Genomic DNA, 19758 nt, shown 5'->3' with positions numbered 1-19758 from the left:
GCAGTAAAAGCAGTGCTCCTCACAGTAAGATCTGAAGGTAGGTAGCTTAGTGGCTTGTCTGAATTCAGCAGCTCTGCAAATTAAGTGTGAACAGCCCGGGATACAAATGATCTGGGATGCATTAAACAACGTACCTACACTCCACAATTTCTTTCCTTGCCAATGTGCTGTTAGTCTTGGGATCAAATGAAAAACAAAAAACAGGTGAAAAGTGCGACTTAGATGGAATTTCAGTGTCTAAATCCAAAATGTTTGATTCACAAAAACTGTACCTATAGTTCTTAAGTAACTTTATTGGCAAAATCTTGAGTAGCTTATGTTGTAACATACATAGAATCATAGAAAATTAGAGTTGGAAGGGACCTCCCTTAGGGGTCATCTAGTCCAACCCCCTGCTTAAAGCAGGACCACCCCCAACTAGGTCATCCCATCCAAGGCTTTAGGTAGCTGGGTCTTAAAAACCTCCAAACCTGGAGCTTCCACCACCTCTCTGGGTAACCTGTTCCAGTGTTTTATCACCCTCCTCATGAGAGAGATCTTCCTAATAACTCACCAAAACTTCCCCTGCTACAACTTGCTCCTTGTTCTGTTATCTGCCATCACTGAGAACAGTCTAGCTCCATCCTCTTTAGAACCACCATTCAGAAAGTCCCCCCTCAGTCTTCTTGTCTCCAGACTAAATAAGCCCAGTTCCCTCAGCCTCTCCTCTTCATTCATGTTCCCCAGCCCCCTCACCATCTTCCTTGCCGTCTGCTGGACTCGCCAATTTATTTACTTTCTTTCTGTCGGGGACCCAAAACTGGGCACACTATTCCAGATGTGGCCTCACCGTGCTGAATAGAGCAGAAGAATCACTCCCCTTGATCTGCTGGCAGTGTAGCCCAGTATGCTTTTAGCCTTCTTGGCAACAAGGTCACACTTGGCTCATATTCAGTTTTTCATCCACTGTAACCCCCAGGTCCTTTTCTGCTGGGATTGTTTTGTCCTAAGTCCTGGACTTTGCACTTGTCCTTATTGAAACTCATGAGATGTCTTTTGGCCCAATCCTTCAGTTTGTCAAGGTCTCTCTGAATCCTAGCCCTACCCTGCAACATATCTACTTCCCCCAGCTTGGTGTCATCCACAAACTTGCTAAGGGTGCACTCCATCCCACCTTCCAGATCATTGATGAAGCTATTGAACAAAACTGGCCCCTGGACTGACCCCTGGAGCACTCCATATGACACTGGCTGCCAGCTAGACATTAAGCCATAGATTACTACCTGTTCTGTCTGGCAATCCAGTCAGCTTTCTATCCACCGTATAGTCCATTCATCCAACTCATACTTTCTTAGCTTGTTTGCAAACATTGTGGGGGACTATAACAAAAGCCTTGATAAACTCAAGGTACTTAGAAATGGATTACTTGAGGACCTACTCCATGATTTTTCAAGGGACAGTGGTAAGGCTGACTGGTCTGTAGTTTCCTGGATCCTTCTCTTTCCCTTTCTTAAAGATGAACACTCATTTGCCCATTTCCTACTGTCCAGGACCTCTCCTAATCACCATGAGTTTCAAAAATGATGGCCAGCAGCTCTACAAGCATGTCAGCCAACTCCCTCAACACCTTCAGGTGCATCCCATCCAGCCCCATGGACTTGTACATGTCCAGCTTTTCTAAATAGTCCCTAACCTGTTCTTTTGCCACTTGACTGTTCACCTCTTCCTCAAACTGTGCTGACCTTGCCTGTGAAGATTGAGGTGAAAAAGGCATTGAGTACTTCAGCCTTTTCTGCATCCTCTATCACTAGGTTGCTTCCCCCATTCAGTAAGGAACCCACACTTTCCCTGATCTTCCTCTTGTTGCTGACATACTTGTAGAAACCCTTCACATCCTTTGCTAGCTGCAATTCCAATTGGGCTTTGGCCTTCCTGATTTCATGCCTGCATACCTAAGCAATATTCTTATATTCTTCCCTAGTAGTTTGTCAAAATTCCCACTTCATGTAAGCTTTTTGTTTTTTCACTAAAAGGAGAACTCACTGGAGAGTTTCCATATCCAGAGGCACTGCCATCTTGGCTGAGTTGAGCACCCCTGTGCATATCTTCTACCTAATTTAATTTGGGGGAAGATGATTATGATTTTCACTAGGAGGACAAAATCCTTGTTTGTTAGTGCAAAATCTCAACTCAGCCTTACCTGTAAACCCAGACTGGTACCTTCATTATAAATGTATGTAATTGAAAGTGATATTTTTACTAAATCTATCTTAAACTTTTGAATTGTGTTTCAATGATCTTACCTCAAGCAATAAACTAGGAAAATAAAAGTAGAATAGGCAACACCAAGCAAAAACTACACAATGGTTAAATTGCAAGAAATGTATTACATTTTTTTCTTCAAAGAAACTTAAAATTCTCTAGATATACATCAGACCTGCCTGCAGCATCCAATCAGAAACTGAATCCGGTGACATCTAAGTGATGCATGACAGGCAGTTTATTAATCATTCATACCCCTTTCTCGTACCCAATGTTAGAGGTTGCAGTCGATCATACTGAAGACCTTGATATCATTGCTAAAACTGATTCTGCCAGAGTAAGTGTGAACCAGAACTAGTGATTAGCATTTTAAGAAAGGTATTGACATGTCCTTCAAAACAAAATAAACGAAAAAAACCAAACCAACCCCTCTAACAGGTACTGCCTCTTCATGGCCTTGAAATTAAATAGGTATCTAAAACAAAAAAGTATGTTTGTAACAGCAGTTGTTTAGATCAGAGGGCAAGGAAATAAGATTCATAAATATTTTAAAATTGGTAAAAATTGATTTATGTGCACTTAAGCAATCATTTTGGTTTCTGTAGTTGTTATAGGTAGGGGGCTACCAAATTCGAGACAACTGTGGCTTATTTTGCAGGCAAACCTCAGGACTGAAAGCCACTTTTCCGGGTGGAGCATAGCAGGCCCCCTCCATGCTTCTGACTGGCCAAGGGCCTCAGTGTCCTGGCCCCTCACTGCTAATTGGCTGTGAGGACTATCTGGTTAGCGGTGGGGGGTAGTCATCTTTCTGTGCCTGCAGGCCTCCCACCTTCCTTTCCTCCCCAGCAGGCTGTGTGGCCAGGTTGCAAGAGCCACAAGGACTGCTGGCTCCCCAGAGTCACTTTTATTTTCAGTGATTTTTTTTTTCTTTTTGAGTAGGTCCATTGTTAAAGGCGCACATACAGGAATGTGGCTATAGCAAAGGCCCCCAAAACTGTTTTTGCATGACCTTGCCAGATACTTCAACTGGTACGTTTAGCAAAAGGTGCAATGTAATTAACAGGCCGAGATAAACAAGCACTGGAATTTGACATGTATATTAAACAAAACATCTAGAACAAGACAGCCTGCAAGAAAGCCCTGAAATAAATATCCCAAACAGCACACTATAGGTTTAGCAGGAATACATCAGCGGTAGGGACTGATGTAACTAGGTGTATCAAACACAGTTTGTGCTATAATTGGTTTAAGTTTCTTAGGTAAGTTGTAAAAACAAATAGCTTTGTTAGAAAAGATAATAAAATGAAAAGAAAATTGGGTGATGAAAACTCCTCTTTTGTGTCACAATGACACAAGTTTTGCTTAATGGACACTTTCTAGGAGCCTGAAAAAACTGGTTCAAACTTGTTTCCCAGGTCCCAGGAAACCAAAAATAAGTTGATTTTCCTCTCTTTGGCATAAATATGGGGTATGAACTGGAGGGGAAATTGGGGATTGATTGTTTTTGTTTCAATGTGGCTTGTTAGATTTGCTCTATAGAAGCAGGGATGTACAGTTGCTGCCATTTAGATAACTTGCCTAATTTGCAGTGGAAGTTTGTGGCACAGCAATGCCTTTAAACCTGCTCTTTTTGCTATGTCCCCTCTGGTTGCTGACTGTCTAAGAGGCAAAAACCACAGCATTAATTACACTTTGACCACTGCAGGGGGGGAGGGCAGCGCAGAGCAGGGAGGGGAACGCACTGTGAGAAGAGCACAATTAAAGGCATTGGCCAACTTCTGCTGCAATTTAAGAAGGTCCCTAAAGATAAATATAGTGAAGCAGCCAAAAAAAAAATATTCAGGGCAAAGGCTTCTTACAAAAGTCTGGAAAGAATTTTAATTCTCTCCCTTAACCTGTAGTGGTGAGAGAGTTTATGAGTCATCAAGCCTATTTTATATCTTCTCAGACATTAACAAAGGTACAGATTAATTCATTGCAATGACAGTTTCTGAAAATCAAACCTCCCTCTACCAAAAGCTAGGTTAAGACTAATGATTTTATGAAGAACAAAGGACAAGTGAGAGATGAGGTATGTCTAACCTAGGTTTGATTCAAAATGAGCAATTTAATGATCCAAGGTTGTATCATTACCAAAACCCTGAAACATTCAGTCCTCTTCAAAAAGGAGCGATTGCTAGATTAGTGTCCTGTTTTAATCCCTGCCATTGTTTGCTAGTAACTGGAGGGGAAAAAAAAATTGTAAGTCAGCCAACAAAGCATTTTATTACAAAGTTCACTTGCAGCCCTAGTACACATTACACTTAAGACACAATTAACTAGTTAATCGTGTCTTAAGTAGTTACCCGGCCACATGTTAATGGTATGCTAAAACAAGTAATAAGCCACAATTATTACACAAATTATGTGTGATTTTGTGACTGGTTCCTATCACACCATTAACTGAATATGTGGCTAGACTGGGGCTCCCAGCTATGGGAGTGCATTATGTACTCCTGTAGCTGGGAGCCTCATCAGCTGATCTGGGCTCTTTCTTGAATGGTTTGCCACTGTGGCTGGGAGCCCATGTCAGCTGATGGCTCCCAGCCTCAGGAGTGTATGGTGCACCTCTGTGGCTGGAAGCCTGGATCAGCTGACAGAGCTTCCAGCGACAGGAGTTTGCTACTTCCTGGTACCAGTAATATGGCAGGATGGGATCTGATGTTTGATTCCACAATTATGCCTCCTGCTATGTATATGTGTCATGGCAGAAAGTGATTGTAGGGATTAAATATCCAATCCAAGCGTGCCTTCAACTGCACATCTGCCAGGGCCCTTAGACATGTACATTAACTGCAGCGTGTATGTTTCCTACCATTGTTTAAATAGTAAGTAACAAAACCTAAACCAAGTAACATTCAGGTCAGAATGATCAGTAAGATTTGTATTTTGTTTTGTGAAAAGGAAATGGAGCAGGAATGTGCCAAGTATTTTTATACTAGAAAGGAGCTGTTATTTACCTGGAGGGAAGATATTGCAAATGCTTTAAATACAGCTTTTTGGAAGTGACAAGTAACAATAACAACTGGCATTCTAGACAGTATTAAAAATACAATTTGTGAAAGACGATGAGAGTACATTGAACATCAACAGTGACAACATTTAATTTAAATCTGGTACCCATGTATAAATTAACAGAATGCAGTCAGATTTTCCTTTTGTGAATTTGTTCCTGAAATGTCCTGACTTAGGACGTTTAAAAGAATCCTGAAAATTTAGAGAGCACTGGGAGGGAAGCTTGGATTTCTATTGTGTACTACTCTTGGAACCATTTCTAGCAATTAAATTAGTTCAGTCTCATGTCTATTCAATCTTTTGTGCCTTTACTTAAATAGTCAACAAAACACAGGTTGTGTTTTTTTGTCATGGCCATACAAGACTGCTTAAAAATACCAAAAAGTATAAAAGAAATTTTCAACTGTGTTTAACATCAATGTGAGAGTTTGGGCATCTTGTGCCGTGGTTGGAATTAAAATTACTCACATCAGGTAGTGGTAGAACTCTGAACATGATTTATTAACAAAAACAACTCTCCAAGAAAAGATTTATCAATTTTAAACACAATCATAACACTTAGTTCAAATGTAGCCTGACACTTAATTGGAAAAGTAACTGGTTTCCAAGACAGAAGATCAAATTTTACTGCCAGGTAGTTCAAAAGTTCATATTCAGACACAGTGCTAGTTTTAAACAATACTTTATACCCCTCTCACACAATGGCGTAATTTTCATAAACTTTCTGATAACTAAATATCTAACAATGGGAAATGCTGGATAAGAAGACGGGCAGGGGACAAGCGTATAGAAACTTTTTTTTTAACCAAAAACTAAATTAACTCACTACAGCATTTCTCTGGATACGATCTTAATAAAGTATATATAAAATTCGGTAAAAAACTGCTTTCAACAAAACTACACAAGACTGGATTTAGGATAGATCAGAAAAAGGCAAGTATGACACCGAAAGTCTGTATGTTGATGTCAGACAGTCCAATCAGACAAACATTTTAGCAGGCATCTCTTAAGCATCTCAGCTGCAAAAAAGTTAAGCCTTTTTCCTAAAATGGCAAGGTTAACCCACTGTCATCCATTCTGAAGTTGTACCAGAAAGAGTTGATCATTCTTTTATAATACCAAATGGGAAATATTCAGGAAATTCCTGGATTATTTTTAGTGCTTCATTGTACATCTCAAGATCTGAAAGGCAGAGGAAGGGAAATGTTAGTTCAGACACTAATCAAATTCCCCATTATCACCATGTAACAAATATTTATATGGTGTCCACTTTTACCCCAGTATTTGAGAATACTGCCCCTCCCCCCACATATTTTAGCTAAGTGTCACCATATTTAGGCCTTTCCTGCTGCAGTTTCCTTTGATAGCCGAGAAAAATATCACAGAGGTAGAGATGCACGTTAGTAGTTACATCATGGGGAGACAACAGGTAATTATATTACAGTTATGCTAGTAATCAATATCTTATAAAAGTATTCTGTCCCTTGCTAACCCTCATAATTATGCTTTATAAAAATGGGTGCTATGCTTTTTCTCTCACCTTCGTCTACAATAGTAATGTTCAACCAGAGTCTGCCAGTTTCTTTTAAAGGTCAATATTAGCATGGTCAGATCCACAAACACATGCACATGATCCATAGGAATTCAAAGAGGAATCCCTACTTGGGGGAATGAGGGATCTCCCTCATCCCTCGCTGCATGTGCCCAGTGGCACATTTAAAACCAGTGCACTGGAAGAATGAGTATAGCCAGAGGAGGACAAGGAGCAACGGCTCTTCTCCTGCAGTAGGAATGGGGAGGGTTCTCCCAATGGGAGAATACCCAGGCCCTCCCCAAGTCCCACCAGTCTCCTGCTGCTGGAACCTTCCCTGGACTGTCTGTAGCAGCTGCCAATTGTCAAGTAACAGCCTACCCCTCCCCAGGAAGGGGAGAGAGCAGGCTGTCAATTAATGGGCTCCCCTGAGAGTGGTGGTGGCCCAGGAAGCACCCCCCTAGTGCCCATGACTAAAGAGTTGGTCTTTAGCTCACCAGCCAAAGAGCTGGAACACATGTACACTCTCAAAATAAGCTTTTGGGCTATTTTTGAAAAATTCTTACCATAGAAATAAACACCTGTCTGTGGCCTATGTCATTCACAGATTCTGCTACCTCACTAGTCATTATTGACTCCGAGATGAACATGGGCCGACAATGCAAGTCACGGCAGGGCTAACTGGACCTTCTCATGCATCCACAGGTGCATCTCAAGTAGAGCCAGGGAGGTGATCCTCCCCCTCTATGCGACGCTGGTCAGGCCACAGCTGGAGTACTGTGTCCAGTTCTGTGCTTCCCACTTCAGGAGGAATGTGGACAGCATTGAGAGGGTCCAGAGGAGGGCCACCCGCATGATCCAGGGAAAACAGGGCAGACCCTACAGTGAAAGACTGCAGGACCTAAACCTGTTCAGCCTTCACAAGAGAAGGTTGAGGGGGGACCTGGTGACTGTCTATAAACTCACTAGGGGGGACCAGAAGAGTTTGGGGAAGACACTCTTTCCCCTAGCACCCCCTGGCATCACAAGGAATAATGGACACAAATTATTGGACAGTAGGTTTAGATTAGATATCTGCAAGAACTACCTCACAGGACGACTAGGAGCTGGAACCAACTTCCAAGGGAAGTGGTGCTGGCTCCTACCCTGGTGATCTTTAAGAAGAGGCTTGATGCCTACCTGGCTGGACTCATTTGAGTCCAGTTTTTCCCCCGCCCAGGCAGGGGGTCAGACTTGAAGATCTACAAGGTCCCTTCCGACCCTACTTCTATGATTCTATGACTATTCAGCCCTTTCTTCAAATCAGGAATTTACTTACTGCCCCAAGCCAAATGTCAAATAAAGACACACCAGTATTAGTCATTTTCCAAGGTGAAAGGAATGGTCCAATAAACAACCATTTATTTCTGCCCTCTCAAGTTCCCAATCACATTAGTTTTGCCTCTTATTTTTGATTGGTTTTGCACAAGAAGAGACTACTAGAAGCTTAAAAACAAACAAAAGGGGAAAAAAGGAACAAGCTCCTGGTTTCTCCTTCAGAAAACATTTTGTAGACATAAAAAGTAATTCTAACAAACTATAGAGGACTTTCCTTTACAGGAGCTGTGGTGATTTGCACTCAAGTCAGGAGTACCTAAGTCTCTTAAAACTTAAGAGCTAAACCACTTGCTGTCCATTGTAGGGAAGCCAGACAAAAGGACAATAACCAAATCCACTGAACTAGGGAATGGAGAAACAGAGATTTCTATATGCAGAATAGTACGCTGCTTGGGTACCAGTAATGGGAGTGGTACAGTAACCTGTGTAAGAATATATTTGACTGAATACAATCTTGCACCCCTCTCTCTCTAATAATACTAATAATAATATGCAGTTTGTCTGTTTCCTTTTTCTGTTCAGGACTAAAGAAATTATGCATAATTCAAGGTTACATGATAGCCCCATACTTGTTCTAGGACTTCAGGATTTTCCTTTTTAAACAGTTTTTAGATTCATTTTGACTAGCTCTAAATCAATCCTTGCTGTTCATTTTGGTGCATTTCCCATGAGGATATTGCATATAGTTGCATTATGATCACTAACTCAAGAACAACTCTATAGGAGACAGATTTCTGGAAACAGCTACTCTATCCTTTTTCCAGCAGGGGTATATTCATAAAGCAGATCTTTCCTCTGCTCTTCTTTATAAATAATTTTTAGACTGTAAAACAACATTCAATCTTAAGACATCTTTACTTACCAAAAGGGCTTTTATCTTCTCTGAACTGGACATATGACATACACATGATAGTTGCCTGATTTGTTACTTTTCCCACCACTTCAATGACTCCAGAGATTTCTTCATCTAACTGGTGAACGTACAGAAAACACATTACTGTCACAGTTGTCTTCTTATTTTGTACTCAACTAGTTACATACCCAGTATCAGTTTGGAACTTGAGAAAATAGAATGTTTGATTTATTGCAACTGCTTGTTTGCTCCACTTCATGAAAACAAAATACTGCTGAAAAATAAGTCTAAAAATCAAACACAATTTTACAAGATCAGTCGTTTTCTAACTGGCTTTAGTATCGTCCTGAAAATAAACAAAAGATGATGCATCTTAAAAGAAGCATCACATTACTGTATTTAACCCCTTACTCAAGCAGTGGGCAGGCACAAAGAGCAGCAGTGACCAGAAGCATGGATGGGTTGTCCAAACTCTGTTAAAGGTTGGTTAATGCTCTCTGTAAGCTGGTACAGAGGCAGAAAAATACTGTGTATCCTAGAGGTGTATTATGAGGGTTGTTCCTATACTTGTGAGGGTTGAAACTGCAATTGAGTGCACAGGCTATGAGAAGTCTTTTAGTCAAGGATTTTCACTAATAGCTTTTTGCAGGAGTACAAATAGAGGAATGTATAAAATATGCCAATCAGAAAAATCCCTCTATTAAATGAAACTTATCACAGAAAACATGAAAGAGCGGACATGAAAGAGAAACAGAACTTGTTAGTGCCCAAATGGACAGCTGATGAAGGGAAGAGGAGTTGGAAATTTAACTGCAGCACCTAATATTCATGAGGCGAAAGATGCAAGTCGTAAGTGTTTAAATATGATTCTGTTTTTTTATTTAGAGAACTATTTTTAGTCTAACTGGCTAGGACAGTTACTGGAAGTATGGAAAGTGTTCTAAGCAGGGATCTGGTGAGAATTCAAACAGTTTGGTACAGATGCTGCAGAAAAGATGCCAGTAAGGAAATACATTTTAAATGCCCAAAATATAACAAGCAAAGGAAAGAAAAGGGAAAAATCATACCAATAAAGCGCCTTCTTGCTGAAAGAATTAAGCTTTTTTCCAGCCAAAATTTATCCTGCTTCCAGCAGGCAGATTGGCAAACAGCATCATAGAAAACTGGGGTTGGACAGGACCTCAGGAGGTCACCTAGTCCAACCCCCTGCTCAGAGCAGGACCATCCTTAACTAGATAAACCCAGCCAAAGCTTTGTCTAGCCAGGTCTTAAAACATCTAAGGATGGAGATTTAACAGTCTCTCTGGGTAACCTGTTGCAGTGCTTTAGTATTTTCCTAGTGAGGTTTTTCTTAATATCTAACCTAAACTTCCCTTGATGCAACTTGAGACCATTGTTTCTTGTTCTGTCATCTGCCACCACTGAGAAGTCTAGCCCAGGGGTTTCCAAACTTTGAATGTGGGGCTGGATATGAACTTTTTATCACCCAGTGGGCCAGCCAAAGGACTCCCCCCTGATTAGGAAGCTGTTGAGAGGCTGGGGGGGGGGACAAGGGATGGGAATGAAAGTAAACAGTGTTTACTTTCATTTCCTGTTGCCGCACCTCAGGCCTCAGAAAACGGCTTGGCGGGCCACATGTTGAACAAGCCTGGTCTAGCCGCATCCTCTTTGTGACCTCCACCCAGGAAGTTGAAGGCTACTACTAAGCCTCCCTTGGGTGTCTCTTCTCCAAATTAAATGAGCCCAGTTCCCTCAGCCTCTCCCCAGAAGTCATGTCCCCAACCCTGACCATTTTCACTGCCTTCTGTTGGACTCTTCCCCAATTTGCCCACATCCTTTCTGCAGTGGGGGCCCCAAAACTGAACACAGTGACCCCACCAGTGCTGAACAGAGGGCAAGAATCACTTCCCTTGACCTGCTGGCAACACTCCTACTGATGCAGCCCAGTATGCCATTCACCTTCTCGGCAGCAAGGGCACACTGATGGCTCATATTCCACTTCTTGTCCACTGAAACACCCAGGTCCTTTTCTGCAGAATTGCTGCCCAGCCCATAGGAGGCACCAAGGAGGAAACCCTGGTGCAGGTAACCCCAGGAGGTCTGGCAGCCAGTCCTGCTGCAGGGTCGGTCGTTTGCAGGTACTTACAGGCTCGCTGAGCTCCACGGTGGTGCTCTTGCCTTCACCGTCGGAGAGGACAAACATTTTCCCGCTCGGGTGAATCTGAGGAAGACGGAGGAAGTGACGTCAAAACGGAGTGTGAAGGAGCGACGTCACTCCTTCCTAAACCAGGGCTTCCCCGTGTGCTGCCGGCGCAACCCCCCCACTCCCCTCCCAGCCTGGCTCCAGCGGGGAGGGGGAGGGGCGAGGCCTAGGTCTAACGAGCGGCGCATGCGCGACCCCCGCCAGGTCCCGGGCAGTGACGGTACCTTCTGCACGCGGCCTACGAAGCAGACGGGCTGGCCCACGTGCTGCGCGAGCTGGCTGGTAGCGATGCGCGGTCGCGGGCCCTCGTGCACATCCTCCATGTTGAGCGTCTTCCCGCGCCCCGCCGCTGCCGCCTGGTTACCCCGGCAACGCGGAAGCACGCCGGGGAGGGGTGGGGCCGGTGCTCCGAACGCCAATCAGGCTGCACGGGCAAAAAAAAAAGTCCCAGCCCCAGGGTGCGGTGACGTAGGTAGCGGCTCCCAGGTGGCGCGCGGGGATTTTACGTCACGGCGACGCGCCGGCGCGACCCGGAAGCGGAGGTGGCGGCGGGAGGCGGTGAGTGCCAGCGCGCGCGCGCGCGCGTGGCTCCGCCCGGCTCAAGTATTGGCCCCTCCACGTCTCACGTACGTTGCTGTGGCGGGGACCCGGCCCCGTTATTGCCCCGCCTAAGTCTGGCCCGGCCCGCACCCGCCTCGTCCCCGGGCCGGGCCTTGACGCTGCCTCGGCTTTCTTAGGCGCGGGGCTCGCTTCGTCAGATGCGTCCTCGTGTCGTTGTCTTTGCTTTGCTCGGCGTAGTGACTCCGTCATCATTCCATCAGCTCTTGCCCTGCCTGCCGGTGGGCCCCTCCGATCTCCTTAGTGCCGGCGAGCACACTACTCCCTACCCGCGCTTTGCTCCTGAGGGACCCATCCCTCTGTAATTTTGCTGTAGTCAGAAACCCAGTGAAAAGGAAGCGCCGGCAACTTCTGGGGGTGCCTGAAGTCTGTTGAGAGCTGGCCTTGAGTCTAAAAAACATTACGAGCCGCTGTGTTGTAATCTGTCTGATTTACTGCGGATAACATTGCCTTGCTGTACCCACATGCAGTAATAATGAGGGCTCTGCATGCAAGATGCATGAAGTGCTGGCCCTTGTTTGTCTGTCCGGAATACTTGCCCCTCCTCCCTTTGACAGCCAGGCATCTTTTATGTGTTAAATAATTTTATCTTCACAGTCATATTGTCCTTATGAAGCAGGTAGAGAATTAATTAGCCACCGGTGTTTTAGACTGACTTGCCAGAATCAACCTGAGGCAGAGCTGGAGACTGAACAGGGGTCTTCCAGAATGTATAGTTCAGTGCCTAATTATAAAGCCACCTTTCCTCTGCATTGCTGCTTCATGTCTTGGAGCAGGGGTTGACAGTGTTTGTGGGCAGAGTGCCCAAAACACTTGCAAATTCAACTTGTATGATATTGGCATGCCAGGGGCAGATGGTGGGGGAGCCATGAGGGGCCCAATCCTTGCTGTTGCTGTGTGGCCCCAGCCCCTTCCCTGTCATCCACCCAGAGGTACGTGTGCCAAGCAAAACACCTTCGAGTGCCACATTTTGGCACCTGTGCCGTGGGTTGCCTACCCCTGTTTCAGAGTTTGCCCACACCTTACTTATGGTCCCATTATCTTCTCCCTTTCTCATATCCATTCTTATGCTCCCAATCAATACAGGGACAGTGTCCGTCTTTGCATTCCGAAGCTTCATTCTGTTTTAAATCGTTAAACATAATGGTAATACCAGCCAGTTGGAGAGGAGGGTAAGGCACCAAGCCATTGTGTATTTAGTCATTTTAATCCATCATATGTCAAGATAGAGCAGGTGGAAAAAATGCATCAGAACAGTTCTTTATGAAAGTGCAGCTATAGCGCATTAAACTAGTGGAGACCAAACTGTAGACTGAATTCCAACCCTTGAGGGCAGTGTGTTTGGTTGAAATGCATTCTTCTTGCTTCAGATTGGGGCTTGATGCTTGAAAGAGTTCCTTCTCTTCCTTTCACAAAAAAAAAAAAACCATAATGGAATTTTTACGGTCTGTTTGCACACCACTATCATACAAGCTTCTGACTTTGCCGTTATTGAAGTCTATTCCTCCATTGTTCTACCTCAGGACTGTTCAGTGTCTGGCAGCTGGGGGCTGCACACCACTTGGGCTGTTAAGTACCAGTCCCATCTTATTTCCCCCCCGCCCCCCCCTGCACAGTGCAGGCAACACCTCCCACCTGCTGTGCATTCCACGCAGGTACCCCTTTGCAGCACAGCTTGGCTCCCCCATCTTGGCCAGGGATGAAGAGTTGCACACAATATGCACAGTTGGGAGTAGGGAGAGAACTGGGTAGCCCAGCCTCCCAGCTGAGTGTGCTGTGAAATCGGTACTCCCTTTCCCTGCCCCCACAATTCTACTGCATATGCAGCCTGGCTGCCCCCCCCCCATGTGTTCAATGTATGGACAACTGGCCCCACCTTAGTTGGGGGGGGCATGTGCCCCCCCCAGCAACCAGTCAGCAACTGGGGGGTCTGTCCCGCAGCCAATTCACTGACCAGAAAACAGCTGTGGCGCTTCATCTGGTGTTTCCACTCCCAGCCAACACTCCGGGGTGGGGGGGCACTAGTGCTCCCACCTACCCCCCCCATAGCCTAAGCAGGGTGCGCAGCCTGTCAGGGGGTGCATCGGCATGCTCAGGGGCAGCACGTGCCCCTCCTACATGTCACCACTGGTTCAATGCCTGTTTCTCACGCTCTTGGAGGTACATAGAATCCACCTGCAGTGTGGGCAGCCTTGTTCCTTTGCTGCATTTACAGCATTCCAGTCCCTTACCTGTTGTTGTGGAAAGAGAAATTGGAGAAGGTGAAGTGAGATGGCTGGGGGGGATTGGAGATGGCTGGAGGGGAGCCCAGGGGCCTCATGCTAACCATTTTGGGGCTGCATGTTCTATCTCATTGCTAATTTTTAAAAATTACCTCTGTAATCTTATTTTTACATGCAGATATGCACAGACACCTCCCCCCGCTCAACCTGGATGCAACAATTTCTCAGGTTTGCATCCAGAGAAATGAGAAATTGTTGCCTCTGTAAAATACTACATAAATAGCTATGTTTAAACTTTCTGGGGATCTTCTTTTTTAATCTCTTCCTTACCTACTGCTTTGTCTTCATTTTGCACAAGTGTCTTGTCTAGCATAGATTTCTAAGAGCTAAAGTCCATTTTATGGTGTTTCTCGGGAATGCAAACTTCTTGTGGTAGGACTAATAACAAATGAAGCCTGTGGTCCGAGCATGCTCTGTTTTGTTTAGGTAGTAGCCGATACTGCATGCCTCACAGCGATAAACACTATAATATAGTGAAACAGTTGTACAGGGCTGTCTGATTTGGAAGGAGGACATTTACTTTATGTTCAGTTTATGCCCTAAGGCACAGTTTGCAACTTAAGGGTTGTAAACAACTTGCATGTTCCATATTTTCTTGTTGAATAGGAATCCCAGAGGGGTGCCAGTATGGGAAAGATTGAGAACTACTGTTTTGAACAATTTATTTATCTTAATGTAGGTTGTATATTTACACCTGTTACAAAATTATCCAATTTCCTTCTTTAAGATCAATTCAACTATCTGTTATCTCCTCCTGCAGTAAATTCCATGCTGCATGGAGAAATTAGGCCTGTGCAAATAGGGAAGTATTTGATTCAGATTTGGCCAATTTGAAGGACAGTGATTCATTTTGGAGATTTAGATCACTGTCTTGAATCGATTTGGCTGAATCAGCTTGGAAGGATTCAGCACTGATTTGAAGACATTCGGTGATTTGGCAGTAGACTATAATGGGGAATCACTGAAATGCCTATAAATTTGTCATTTTTTGGTAGATTTGGCTGAAAACAGTATGGATGGTAGCCCCTTATGAGGGCATGAAGCCTGCCAAGTTTCAAGGAGATAGGTGCATGGGTTTCTGGGAAACTGCACCTCAAACTGTTGAAAGCAAAATTCGCGTTACTTGTATGTGTTAAGGCAGATTCAGATGAAAAACAGGGCTGGTAGACTGTAACGGGGCCTTCCCAGTGCTGGTTAGATCTCTGCCTGCTCACCTGTTTCTGGGCCAGCCACCCACCCCTCTTTTGCTCAGGCAGAATCAGCTCACAAAAGGGACAAAAAGGCTGCAAACAGAGGCTTATATGCTGTTTCTACGTCCCTTCCCCAGAGCATTGTGATTGAACGGGGTCTTGGGGAAAGATCACAGTGACTACCCCCCCCCCCCGGTACTCCCCATCCCTCTTCTCAGTTTCTGTTCTCCTGAAAGACTGCCTTCTGAATCTTGGAATCTTTTCCAGATTGATTCAGAGGCTTTTTTTGGTCTCCTGATTCAATTCGGATTTGGTGATTCAGTCTCCAAATCAGTCCAGATCTTCTCCGAACCAAATCAGCGACCAGAGCTTTGTACAACCCTAACAGAAATGTCTTTGTATTATATAGATTTGCAAAACTCTAGAACTGTTGGTTCAGACTCTTGGATGATACCTCTTAGTTGGTGTAATAAAAAGTTATACAAAAAATCTTTTTCTGCAAGCTTTGGGTGCACATGCCTTTCCTCAGGCTCAGGGAAAATGAAATATGGTAAGAAGTCCCGATAGGTACAAAATAATTATGTATTTTTAATAAATGTATTTATGTCATCATGACTGTTCTTCCACTGTTACTAGATTTTCTCTCCTTTTTTTATTTTTTTGCTAGCATATGCTTTCACTGTCCCAGAACATAAAGATTTACCATCTTTTCATTTCATTTATACGAAATAGGAAGTCTGTAAGAGCTTGGATAATAGCATCCTCGGTATGTATGTACCTGTCTTTTCCCCTGACATCTAGCTATATTGTGTAGCTACAGTTTATCCTAGGAAGTTTTAGAACATGCAGTACATGGCAGCTCACTTGAATTAACATTATATATTTCTTTATTAAAAAGAAACAAAACTTTATTTGTCAGGTTAAAAAGAAAAATGATATGTATTGTAGTTAGACACAGTTTGCTTAGTCAATACCAACTTTAAGTGTGACTAATGTAACTGCATAATTTTGCTGTCCTAGGCTTGCCAGAGTTAATGTCTTGCTTTATTACTCATAGTAATATGTTGACTTATGGATCTTGATCACTTGTCTTGATAGAGGGGGGATAATTTTAAATTAATGAAATGTATTTTTATTTTCTGTCTACGGTCTGTCTGAGCTAGTAGGAATTGCTAGCTTTTGGTCCTGTTGGTGTGTTTTGCTTGCTAGGGCTGTGCGAAGCTTTGGGTGCTGATTCAATTTGGAAGAGATTTGACCCGAATCAGGAGACCAGTAAAAAGGTCCAAATCTATTCTAAGCTCTCTGAATTGATTCAGAAAAGATTTGGAGAGCTTTGGAGACTTGAGCAGTCCCCACTCACAGCCGCAGAGAGTTGGATCCAGACTCCATGCTGGTAAGTAACAGGCGGGGGGGGGGGAGGAATCATGGGGAGACCCCCTCCAGGCCCCATCCCCTGCCTGCTCCCCCCCCAACCTTTGCCCGCTCTCCCAGCCTCATCAATGGCTGCCACACACGGCCCCAGTTCCCAGCTCTTAAAAAACAAACAAAAAAAGCCCTGTGCTCACTGGCTGCTGGGGGCTCATAGCAGAACCCCCCACGCAGTGGGGGGCAGCAGGAATTGCCCCTCACCTGGCAGGAGCTGGTGAGTGCAGGGCTTTTTTTTAAAGAGCTGGGATGCTGGAGCATGGCAGGACAGTCATTGACATGGCTGGAAGAGCAGGCAGGGATGGGACCTGTTTAATTTGGAGATTCAACCCATTCAGTGGTGGCCAAATCTCCAAATCAGATTCAGCTGAGTCAGTTTGGGACAGTGATTTGAATCACTGTGAATAGTACTAAAATATTCTTTGGAAAACGTGCAGTGTTTTTATTACATGCTTATATCTGAAGTGGTAGGAAAGGGGTTAATTTGAAGTTTCAATAGTCAGGCCTCTGAAAAGAAGGGAATCTTCTGGAATTTGTTATTTACTGTGTCTGTTTATTGTGTGCATGTTGTAAAATCAAGAGGCTTTACCTTCATGAACCATTTCCAGTGTCAGAATTTGTTTGGAAATTAAGCTGACTCCATCTGGAAGGGACTGTAATGAGCCTTTGCTTCAGGCAAGTGTCAGTGTCCTGTAATACCTGATGCTGTCTTTTTCATGAGGTCTGAGGTCTGGATAGTTTTACCACACCTTCAGAAGTACAAAGAACAGGATATTATTCTGACATGTTTTTACTAATGACACAAACTATGCTTAAGCTAGTTGTTAAACTTACTCGAGTAAGTTGACTTTTATCAGGGAAAAGACTGAATTATAGCATTTATAGTGAATCTGTTTTTATAGATTTTGATAGCTTCATTTAATGGCATTTAGCAGCAGACTTGTGGTAGGTGTTTTTAGCTGCTTTGGGCTAACTGACCAGATCAGAAGAAACCCGTGGTTAAAGGGTTTTCAGCTCTCCCCAGTCTGAAGTTAAAACACCACACAAACTGGGCGGTCTTAGATTTCACCTATTGAAAATGTACTCTACTTGTTGTTGGATAATGCTATACATCAGTGAAAAGCTAGGTTTGATTCTGCAAACACTTAGGTGCAATATTTTATGTTTAAGCATGTAAATAATCTACTTGAATTCATTTGGGCTACTTATGTAGTGTCTTGGTGGCTTTAGTATATTAACGTTTAAAGAGAAGTAGGCAATTATCACTACTTCACAGTCAGGGCGGCTAGGATCTGGAACCAACTTCCAAGGGAAGTGGTGCTGGCTCCTACCCTGGGGGTCTTTAACAGGAGGCTAGATAGACAGACACCTTGCCGGGGTCGGTTGACCCCAGCCATCCTTTCCTGCCCATGGCGGGGCGTTGGACTTGATGAGCTGCTCAGGTCCCTTTCAACCCTACCAACTATGAATTAGGACTCACAGTAGAGATGATATCTTTTATTAGACCAACAAGATGTTTGCCAAAAAAGTCTTTAGTTGCAAGCTTTCAGGCACAAACACCCTTCATCAGGCATTAGAGAAAAGATTGTAAAAGTTCTCCTGGGTAGAAATGAAAGTTTGTATTTCATAAGATTTCACAGAGGAGTCAATAGATGGAAAACTCCTTTGGGCAGTCAGTTTGTAGCTGATGTGGAGCCTCTCGCCTCCTGTGAGGATCTGTGATGATGCAAATTACCTTGAAACGAAGGCAGGAACAGGATCTCAGGTTTCAGGTCGTCACAGTTGCTTCCTGCTTGGGAAAATATGAAGATTTCATTTAAAAAATCAGCTAACATTCAATACCTTCCATGTGTCAGGTATCCAGGAATATGTTTTTCGAGAGAGAGAGAGAGAGATTTGAGAGGTTTTCTTCTTCCCTGTGTATGGAGCTTTTAAACCAAGTTAGCTTGGAGAGTAAAATGCTGTCACTTCAATTCAGCAAAGCACATCTGAAACTCATTTCAAAATTGTTTTATGTGCTTGTTTTTGTGTTGGTTTTTGTAGTAGGGTCATGTTTGGCTTGAGTTCAATAATTGTGTTTAGTCTAAATAGCAGACAGTAACAAGCCTGCTGTCTGTGACTTTCTTATTTCTTTACCGTGTGTCATGTTTTCTATCTATGAAAGTAGGTATTGCCTAAGAGCATTTTCGAGTGTATCGGATAAAAAAATGGTAATCTTATGTGAGACTTCTAAGTGACTTTTACTCTCTCTCACTCTTTCCAACCCTTAGGGTAGATTGCTGGGTAGGTGAAAACTTACTGTAATATCAGTGGAGAGTCCTTCAAGGAATGTTTATGAGACTCTTTTAGGGAATGTTTTTAGTAACATTTTTCTTTTTAAAAAGCTGTGCACATGTTCCACTTTGTACCGAAGTGGTAATGGATCAAGGTACAGTAAGAGTTCTTAGTTTTTAAATGAAAGCATCTTGAAGGAGAAGTGGACAATTTAAGTTCCCAGAAGCATTAGGGCAGTGAATGTGTGTGGGCAGGTGAGATGATATTTGTTAACTGCCTTTGCCTGAAGTGGAGGGGAATTAGGGTTTTCATGGCTATCATCAATTTGGTATTTTGTAACTTTCAAGTGCTTGACTGCAGCCTAATTGTTTTTAACATCTTTCTGGTATGTAATTTTCTAGTTATCTTTAAAAGGAAGAAAAGGAATAAGAACAAACATTAAGGTGCTCTGGAATAATCCCTTCATGCATCATCATCATCACCGACATCATAATCATCATTGTTAGCAGAGCAGGAAACCTGAACCCTCAGAACAGTAGCAAGACTTCTACCACTTGAGCTACAGAAATGACAACATTAATTGTAATTCCTTGGGGGCAGGAAAGAAATTAGCTGCTGGCCTCCACATTGGCCGTTGTGTAGGGGTTCCTGGTGTGTAATATAGGAGGTAAAAATAACTTTCTATTTTGTTGATATTCATGGAAATGAAA

The 19758-nt window shown here is 43.5% G+C and overlaps 2 protein-coding genes across 10 annotated transcripts in view; one reads left to right on the top strand and one right to left on the bottom strand.

The window, feature by feature from the left end:
• Positions 1-5769: 5769 nt before the first annotated feature.
• On the bottom strand, positions 5770-11730 carry RPA3 (replication protein A3). Its single transcript, XM_090046960.1, has 4 exons — positions 11484-11730; positions 11203-11277; positions 9066-9174; positions 5770-6477 (listed from the first exon to the last, which is right to left on the bottom strand). The coding sequence occupies exons 1-4, from the start codon at positions 11580-11582 to the stop codon at positions 6398-6400; spliced, it is 363 nt and encodes a 120-aa protein (XP_089903086.1). The 5' UTR covers positions 11583-11730; the 3' UTR covers positions 5770-6397.
• The window catches only part of UMAD1 (UBAP1-MVB12-associated (UMA) domain containing 1), a 133088-nt gene continuing 125025 nt past the window's right edge, over positions 11696-19758 (top strand). For 4 of the 9 annotated variants that reach the window (XM_090046950.1, XM_090046952.1, XM_090046958.1 and 1 more), the window contains exons 1-4: positions 11778-11885; positions 16082-16115; positions 16559-16742; positions 19450-19715. The gene's annotated coding sequence lies outside the window, so the exon portion shown is untranslated. Of the gene's footprint in view, positions 11886-16081; positions 16116-16558; positions 16743-17068; positions 19716-19758 lie in introns of those variants that run through there. The other 5 variants (XM_090046951.1, XM_090046956.1, XM_090046953.1 and 2 more) reach the window with 5 other exon arrangements.

This window comes from Crocodylus siamensis, chromosome 5 (genome assembly GCF_052110815.1).
Source record: "Crocodylus siamensis isolate JL-2025a chromosome 5, ASM5211081v1, whole genome shotgun sequence".
NCBI lineage: Eukaryota > Metazoa > Chordata > Crocodylia > Crocodylidae > Crocodylus > Crocodylus siamensis.
This window is presented reverse-complemented; position numbering and strand designations above follow the sequence as displayed.

Bases quoted from the DNA above. Each gene is read 5' to 3' on its own strand.
- RPA3 (XM_090046960.1), bottom strand. From the start codon at position 11,582: ATGGAGGATGTGCACGAGGGCCCGCGACCGCGCATCGCTACCAGCCAG. The intron at 9,175-11,202 runs GTAAGTACCTGC...TACGTTCACCAG, and splicing joins CCGTGGAGCTCAGCGAGCCT to TTAGATGAAGAAATCTCTGG. The intron at 6,478-9,065 runs GTAAGTAAAGAT...TCTGCCTTTCAG, and splicing joins AGAAGATAAAAGCCCTTTTG to ATCTTGAGATGTACAATGAA.